Raw genomic sequence first — 9444 nt, forward strand, 5'->3', positions numbered from 1 at the left:
CTGATCTCTTTTCTCTCGCCTGTAGCCAAGGTATTCGAGACACTACACCTCCCCAGCATTCTGAAGAATTTTCCAACTGCCAACAATCAACAACGGAAAAAGCTTTGGATACCATTACAGCATACATAAATAGAGGACTCAACCAGCTAAAGCAATGCCACAGGACGGTTCTTGTTTCGCTTGACCTATCGAAGGCATTCGGTAGGTCAATTATCGGAAGTACTTCCTTACTGGAAGGAGCCAAACTTTGGGTTCTTAATTTCTGTGAATGCGCCTCTCGTGGGTGGAATTTAGAGATATGAAGTCAAGACTTAGTAGAGCGAAACATGGAGTTCCCTTATTCCACCCCCTACTGACGGCATTGTAATTGTATCATATGGAAACGACTGTACAATCTTGGCATCCGGATTTTCTTGCTAGAAATTTAAGGATATCTGCCACCAAATCCTTAGCCGCATCATTCACTGCATAGACAGCAGAATTGCGTAGGTAGTTGAATGTCAGAGTCGATGGCGTAAGATTCTCGGAGTTACATTCGAAAGTCATTCTAAATCTCCTACCCATGCCACTGCAACTTGTGATAAGCTCTGCGGTAGAAAGAAGGTCCTCAAGCGGTTTGTTGACTACCCATAACGGCAATTGGCCGTTCAGTGGTAGGTTAGGTTAGGTGGCAGCCCGATGTATCAGGCTCACATAGACTATTCAGTCCATTGTGATACCACATTGGTGAACTTCTCTCTTATCACTGAGTGCCATATTCCATGTTAAGCTCAATGACAAGGGACCTCCTTTTTATAGCCGAGTCCGAACGGCGTTCCACATTGCAGTGAAACCACTTAGAGAAGCTTTGAAACCCTCAGAAATGTCACCAGCATTACTGAGGTGGGATAATCCACCGCTGAAAAACTTTCTGGTGTCGGTCGAAGCAGGAATCGAACCCACGACCTTGTGTATGCAAAGCGGACATGCTAACCATTGCACCACGGTGGCTCCCTCCGTTCAGTGGTAAACTATGCAGTGCCAGTGTGGACACCTCTAACAAGTGACACGCAGTGAAATAACATACAATCATAGATGAACACCCCAGGATCATCTTTATGTAGAGACCAAGATTATCCCCACAATTACATGTTTTCAAAGCAGCATTTCCTGGGTTGTGGTCGAGGTAACCTTCCAAATCACTACATTGTGGATAGCCTATAGCTGAAGTAGTGAGAAGCTACAAGGTTAATACTTTTCTCGAAGTTTGACCACCGCACTTAGACCCGAAAGAAAGGGACCTCCCGCGATAGATCGGGGTAGTTTTGACCCATCTAAAATCAGTCAAGTGCAGCAGCCTTAAAACTTGCCTATCATTAATTGGTACCAGCGTAGCTGACATGTCTCCCATCTGTAACCAAGGACCAGATTGAGGACTAGGTTTGACTTTGTCATTCAGAATTGACTATAAATAAGACATCCCTCGCCATTAATATAAATCGCGGCATAGTAACAGCGATATCACAATTCGCTTTATAGTATAAATTAATCAGAGTTAATGAGCTCCCAACATAACCTAATCTATCGTAACCAACCACTTAGTAATTATCTCATCACACTCGTAAATCCTCTCTTAATGGTGCCTTTACATATTTTCTTAATTAAATTACAGGTGAAGTGATCAATGTTCCCGCTTTGGTATTCAATTATTTGAGCAAAGATTTAGATGTTGAAGTCACTCTGGATAACTCAGCTATGGAATTTGAATTCACTGAAGTCAATAATGAAATTTCAAGCGATGTTGTACGCAGCAAGAGCGTTCGTGTACCTGCTAATGGAGCAGCTGGTGTCTCCTTTATGATTCGTCCTAAGGTTTTGGGTAATGTTATGCTTAAGTATACTGCTGTTTCACCCGTTGCTGGCGATGCCATTCACAAATCCATGAAAGTGGTTCCAGAAGGCATTACCAAATATGCCAATCGTGCTTACTTTGTTAATTTGAAAAATGAACCAGAACAAAAGACCTCCTTTGAATTGGAATTGCCTGAGGACATTGTCCCCGATTCGCAACATGTTGAGGTTGGCGTCGTAGGTGATATATTGGGTCCCGTTGTTAATAATTTGGATAGATTAGTACGTTTACCTACTGGTTGTGGTGAACAAACTATGTCTTCTCTTTTGCCCAATTACTTGGTTATGAAATATTTGGAGGTATATACGATTCGTATAAAACAATTCGGAGATTTTTAATTTGTGCTGAATTTCTAGAATTCCAAACGTCTTACTCCTACAATGGAAACCAAATTACGCTATAACATGGAAACTGGTTACCAACATATGCTCAACTATCGCCATCATGATGGATCTTTCAGTTCATTTGGATCCCCTAGAGATTTAGAGAAGCATTACAATGGTTCCACCTGGTTAACTGCCTATGTGGTACGCTCTTTGCAACAATTGAAGGACTATGTTAAGGTTGACCAAAAGATCGTCGATGAAGGCTTGGAGTACTTGATCAAGCAGCAAGCTGAAAATGGTTCCTTCACCGAGAAAGGTGGTTACTTCTATATCTCTCAAGCCAATCATGTTTCATTGACCAGTAGTGTAGTATTGGCCTTCATGGAAAATCAGGTAGGAGAAAGAACTTAATGAAAATGTCTTATGATCTGCAATACCTCGTTTTTTCTCTCCCCAGACTATTGCTGAACAGTATGCCAATGAAATCCAAAAGGCTTTGTCTTATATTGCCAAACATGAGGACGCTTCTAAATCTCTACATGCCCAAGCTATTGCTGCCTACACTTTGAATAAGGCCAAACACTCAGCTGCCCCCGAAAAACTTTCTCACTTATCTAGCTTGGCTAAGACCGATGGTGATCGTAAATGGTGGTCTTCCACTGATCGCACTGTACAACCCAGATGGTGGTTGTATGTCTACAGCAGTGATGTTGAGATCAGTTCCTATATCCTATTGACTCTCTTGAATCAACCTAATGTCAATGTTGATGATGTCTTCCCCATTATCAGATGGTTGGTGGCTCAACGTAATAGCTATGGTGGTTTCTCATCAACTCAAGATACTGTTGTTGGCCTTCAGGCCCTGATACAATTTGCCAAATTGGCTGATTATCAACCTGCTAAAATGGTTGTTGATATTGCTTCGAAGGGTGGTGCTAAGGATAAGCACGAAAGTGTTACCCTAAATGAAGAGAATGGTATTCTATATCACAACTTTGAGGTAAGTGTTACATCAATATGTTTTGAAGATATCCTTTATGATTGTAAGAGCATTTTCGATTAGTATCCAAATTCGCTTATTATTCAATTCTATGTAGAAGACCTGGGTACAAATTTCAATGGTAAAAATATCTGAAGCCTATTACGGAATGTGAATCCATTGCCAATTTTAATTTATAGTGAAGTTTTAGTCGTGTATATCCTTGGTTTCCATTCAAATAGATTTTAGGATATGTTCTTGGTTCCATATGAACGACTAATGGGAAACTTTACCCCTTGGGTTTGTTCTGTAAACTACTTTTTACCTGGGTGGAATTTGGATTACCGTCAACATGTTACGCCTTCCACGATACAATTTCTTGGCTGCTCTTTCCAGAAATTTATCAATCTTAGAGTTATCCAATTGTTGTACAGAACCATAAAGTTCGATAGTCCTCAGTATTTGAGCTCTAAATTTGCTTTTTGCAATTTGGTTAGAACTTCTGCCCTTATTATGCCTCTGTTCCGATCACTGGTCATGCAGCGATCTTTTCAGGTAAGGGCTGTAAAGCTTTGGAATTCGCTTGTTGCATATGAGCTTCGAAATTTCTCTTTGTCATGTGGCGGATTCAAAGAAACAATTCTAACTAAGCTTTGATATAATTGAACTCTATTGGCTCACATTTGGTCATCCTTGTCTTTGGAAATAAGCAATATTTTACCAATTAAAACATTTTGTCTTTATTCGTGTTAAAAGTTGTTATAATATTGACATATTTTTTTAAGATTTTTCTTTAGTTAAGTTAGTTTAGTGTCATTTGTAGTACTTGTAATCATTTAGGCCCGGTGATGTTTCTGGATTATAAATAAATAAATGAAATGGAAAATGGAAGAAAGAGGCTTATCCTGTGGGAATTTGGTGGGGTCTTACGATCCTGTATCGAACTCAATTGATGCTCTTGGGCAGAAAATGGATTAAAAAGTGACCTTAAAATTTCCATAAAAACTTATAATGAAACGCTCAACTTGGAAGTCCTACTACACCCATCGTATAGCCCTAACATTTTTCCTTGCGATTGCCACCGGTTTCGATCGATCTCGCATGACCTTGCTGATCAGCATTTTCGTTCTTATGAGGAATTAAAATCAATTGGTTCGATTTCCCAAAGCAAGTCGTTTTGTCAGCCGGGAGCTCTATCAAAATACGGACCGAAACACACAATATTCGGCACACCTATTTGTGGATATAACGTACCTCTAGTTATCAAATTTTTGACAAATTGGATACAAATTGTGAGAAAAACTAGAAATGAAATTGGGAGATCGCTTAATATGTGGGCTATACCATGAACCGATACACACCTGTTTGTGGACCCCAAGTACACCTAGAAGCAAATTTCAACCGTGTCGGATAAAATTTGTTCCTCTATGAGGCTGCAGAAATAAAATTTGGCGTTTGTTTTTATGGAAGCTATATAATTCGGGACCGACATGGGCCAATTTTTTGCATGGTTAGTAGAAAGTATATGCTGACATCACGTAACAAATTTCAACCGGATCGGATGAAATTTGCTTCCCAGGAGGTTCAAAAGGTACAACCGGGAAATCCGTTTATATATGACCTATAATAATTATGGAGGGCTATAATAGTGATTAGAGGTCATAAAGTGATATCACGTATCAAATTGGATCGAATGAAATTTCAACTTCCAAAAAATCTGGCACTCGGTTTATATGGACGCCACCCTACGGGAAATGGATCAACCACACAACCGGTACAGGACTAGTTCTTGGTGTGTAAGGACCAGTCCCAGTTCTGGTCAAAACGTATGGATGAGACCGATCACTTCTACATGGGTTTGTCATTGACGGGGTAAATTTACATTTTAGGACGCATCTTGGACTCCCAAAGGACACGTCCTGGGACAATTTAGCAGGAGAACCCCATAGACAGGTCCTCAGGAACCAGTCTCGGACAAACTCTTAGAAATCTGTTTCCATTTGAAATTTCACTAAATGTGAAAATGCTTGATATTAAAATCTTAATGGATCTAAGATTTTAATATCAAACGAGTACGGAAATAAATAAATTACAAATATTTAAAAATTGCAACTAATTGGAGCACGGGTACCAGTTCTGTGATAGGTCCGTCAGTGGCAATTTGCACCAATTTCCCATAGGGTATATATAATTATGGATCGATATGAATCAATCTTTGGTTAAAGCATATACTGAGATCACGCACCCAATTTCCACTGCGTCGGATGAAATATGGACTTCCAGGAGGCTCAAGAAATATAATCTGGGGTTCGCTATACAGATGTAGACCAATTTTTGCCTTATGGTTAAAAATAAAACTTGCACCTTCAGGAAGCTCCGGCAGTTAAATCTGTGGAACTTTTTATATGGGCGCTATATATATAATTGTGGACAGATATGGACCAGTTTTTGTACGATTGTTAGAAGCCAAAGAGTAACACCACGTACTCAATTTCAATCTGATCGGATGAAATTTACTACTACAGTAGTTTCAAGCGAAACCCTAACCTCTCTCTCCGAGATGCCGCAAATAAGCTGGGTGTATCGTCTACAACCGTGCATCGAGCCAAAAAACGAGCCGGACTATCGACTTACAAGAAGGTAGTGACTCCAAATCGCGATGATAAACAAAATACGACGGCCAAAGCACGATCCCGGAGGCTGTACACGACGATGCTGACGAAGTTTGACTGCGTGGTAATGGACGACGAAACCGACTACAAGCAGCTTCCGGGACAGGAGTTTTATACGACAAAAGGAAGGGGAAAGGTAGCAGATATTTTCAAGCACATAAAACTGTCAAAGTTCGCAAAGAAATATCTGGTTTGGCAAGCCATCTGTACCTGTGGCTTGAAAAGCAGCATTTTCATAGCTCCCGGGACTGTCAACCAAGAAATAATAATAAAATAAAATAATAATTGAATAAACGTCTGCTGCATTTCTTAAAGAAACACGGTTGTTCCGTACTGTTTTGGTCGGATTTGGCATCTTGCCATTACGGTAAAAAGGCCATGGAGTGGTACGCCGCCAACAACGTGCTGGCGGTTCCCAAGGACAAGAACCTTCCCAACACGCCAGAGCTCCGCCCAATTGAGAAATACTGGGCTATTGTCAAGCGGAACTTAAAGAAGACCAAAAAACCTGCTAAGGACGAGCAGCAGTTCAAGGCAAACTGGCTTTCTGCGGCGAAGAAGGCGGACAAGGTGGCTGTACAAAATCTGATGGCAGGTGTCAAGCGTGAGGCCCGGCAATTCGGATTTGAAAAAGCGAATGCCTAACTGAATATTTTTCCTGAATTTTATACTAATTGAACTTGAAAAAGAAATTTAATTTGATTTTTTAAATAAACGATTTACACGCGTTTTCCCTTGGCCAAATTTTGACCGCATCACCCTTTAAAAGCGGTCCGATACAGCCCAGTCCTACATCAATAACAATTACTTGTGGCAAGTCGATAGCTAATTTCATTCGAGCCACCGTGGTGCAATGGTTAGCATGCCCGCCTTGCATACACAAGGTCGTGGATTCGATTCCTGCTTCGACCGAACACCAAAAAGCTTTTCAGCGGTGGATTATCCCACCTCAGTAATGCTGGTGACATTTCTGAGGGTTTCAAAGCTTCTCTAAGTGGTTTCACTGCAATGTGGAACGCCGTTCGGACTCGGCTATAAAAAGGAGGTCCCTTGGTATTGAACTTAACATGGAATCGGGCAGCACTCGGTGATAAGAGAGAAGTTCACCAATGTGGTATCACAATGGACTGAATAGTCTAAGTGAGCCTGATACATCGGGCTGCCTCCTAACCTAACCTAAATTCAATCGAAAGTTTGCGTGATTTCAACAGAAGGACTTACGAAGGGACGGGCATCGCTGGATTAAGGGAACTAATATTTTGATGTGTTAAAATGGAAAAACAAAGTTTATCAATCCCCGAGATGTTATAAAAATTGTTTCTCAAATTCTGTTCACAATACCGTCTGTTAAACTCAAAGTCCAAGGTCTTTCAATTTCTCTCCCAACTGCTGGTCACAAATGGCAGACTTTTTATATCCTAAACCACAATGGGGTCAGAGTATAATAACTTTGATCTGCCAAAAAACGATCAACTCCTGAGTCGATCTAGCCCTTGGTGTTCGTCGGTCCGTCTGTCCGTGTATTTGTTGTTCGCAGGATTCCGGTAGCAATTATTAACTGATTTTGATAAAAATTCGTATTTGGCATTTCTATGACACAAGGACGAATGCTATTGAATTTGGGAAAAAAATCAGATCAAATTTAGATATACACTGCACTGTAGCTCCATATGTATCCCCCGATTCCGATAAATGCGTTTCTTTACTAACCGGATTTTCTTTACAGATGCCCGATAAAACTAAATCGATTGATTACACAGCCAAGGGTACTGGTACCGCTATGGTTCAAATTGCCTACCAATACAATGTTCTAGAAAAGGATGCCAAGCCAAGTTTCGTTATTACCACTACTAAACACAGTTCCGCCTTGAAATCCCTTTTGATGGTTGAAGTCTGTGCCGAATATCAAGGTGAGGGTGATGCCTCAAATATGGCTGTTTTCGAAATCAATACACCATCAGGATATGTGGTCGAAGAGGATAGTTTGGCAGCTATCAATGCTATGCCTCATGTTAGTGTAAGTATGAAAATTAACAAAAAACAATCACATTTTAGCTATAATTTAAAATTTTAATTTCAATTATTTTTAAATGTTTTTTGCAGAACACTGAATTGAAGAATGCCGATTCCCTTTTGGTTGTCTATTTCGATCATTTGTATAAGAATCAAAAATCCTGTGTTCTCCTTGAAGCCCTAAAATCGCATGCTGTGGCCATGCAGAAACCAGCTTCGATTGTTTTATACGATTACTATGATACCAGTAAGAAGGCTACTGACTTCTATGAGGTCGAATCCAAACTCTGTGACATCTGTGAGGGTGAAGAAGAATGCAGTAAATGCAAATAGGAAGAGAGATGCCATTTAGATTCCTTAGAACTAAGCAAATCTTTTTCTCAAAAAGCTTTAAGAGATTTTGTCCATTTGTATTTTTGCCTGACCTCATGAGTTTTCTATATATTTTTACGATTTTTTTTATAAGACGAAGAATTTAAATTAAATAAACTCAAAAAATAATAATAATAAAGTCATGTCCTGATGTTTGTTATTTGCTCTGTTCCTCAAATCCTTAAGCAATTAAAACTTGCCAACCAGACATACAGACATACAGAGAGTGAGAGAGAGAGAAGCGTGATAGGGGATATACCAAACTTTTTGTGGAAATTCATTCATAAGATATGGTAATGGGAAATATTTCCTTTTTGTTTGTTTTATTTGGGGTGTGGGTAAAGGCGTTGCTCATTAAATGTCGCCTTTTGCTGATCCAATTCCCTTACCATTGTCGGAGAAAAAACAACCAAACCAAAAATCCATAAAACAATGGCCCTCCAGCGGGCAGTTTTTGTTAAGTTTCCTGCGGTTTTCTTACATCATATCCTTACTCTAGGAGTCCAGAGTTCTAATAAAATTAGCTTGAATGTAGATACTTGGAATTTTTATCTTGAATGCTTTTTGTACATATGCTTAATATGACTGAGACTAGGTCTCTTCCACAGGCAATACGGGACCATTTAAATTTATATGTAAATTATAATGTAATTTCAGCCAAAGACCAAAGAAAGTTTGGTGTTACATGCATAAGAGACTGTGGGAAAATGTCACCTCTCCCTCAGCAATCTAGAATAATATTTGAAGTTGCCATGGTAATGTTGGCAAAAGAAAATGACCAAATTAAAGGTGGTTTTCTTAGATGTCTTACAAGATGTTGGACCTTTATCTTCTCAATTAAATTAGGATAATGTGTCCATTGTAAACTAGATTTTATACGATGTAAGATTACGACATTATCCATGTATTAGTTGGAAAAGTAGTAATTAAATGCTCATTTAGCTTTTTTGTATATAAAGTGTCAGATTAGAAATACGGAAAACTCACATAGATCAGATCCTACTAGGCTAAGGTAAAAGCTAAAGTAAGGAGCATTTTAAACGATTAAGGAATTAAAATAGAAAAGATAGAGAAAATTATGTTAACCGTCGCTTGAGAATATATCTTGAAGTATTTATTGAATTTTAATTCTTAAGCAATTGAAATTTTCTCCATGATGACCATATTGACATGCCTTCACCTATGGCAGAA

At 39.3% G+C, this 9444-nt stretch overlaps 1 protein-coding gene across 3 annotated transcripts in view; it reads left to right on the top strand.

Moving 5' to 3' along the window:
• The window catches only part of Tep4 (Thioester-containing protein 4), a 37505-nt gene extending 29113 nt beyond the window's left edge, over positions 1-8392 (top strand). For all 3 annotated transcript variants that reach the window (XM_075293998.1, XM_075293997.1, XM_075293999.1), the window contains exons 8-12: positions 1652-2190; positions 2248-2610; positions 2675-3217; positions 7595-7885; positions 7972-8392. In XM_075293998.1, coding sequence (XP_075150113.1) covers positions 1652-2190; positions 2248-2610; positions 2675-3217; positions 7595-7885; positions 7972-8214 — 1979 coding nt within the window. In that variant the 3' untranslated portion in view covers positions 8215-8392. The remainder of the gene's footprint in view (positions 1-1651; positions 2191-2247; positions 2611-2674; positions 3218-7594; positions 7886-7971) is intronic.
• Positions 8393-9444: the final 1052 nt, after the last annotated feature.

This window comes from Haematobia irritans, chromosome 2 (assembly GCF_050003625.1).
Source record: "Haematobia irritans isolate KBUSLIRL chromosome 2, ASM5000362v1, whole genome shotgun sequence".
In the NCBI taxonomy this organism is placed as follows: Eukaryota; Metazoa; Arthropoda; class Insecta; order Diptera; family Muscidae; genus Haematobia; species Haematobia irritans.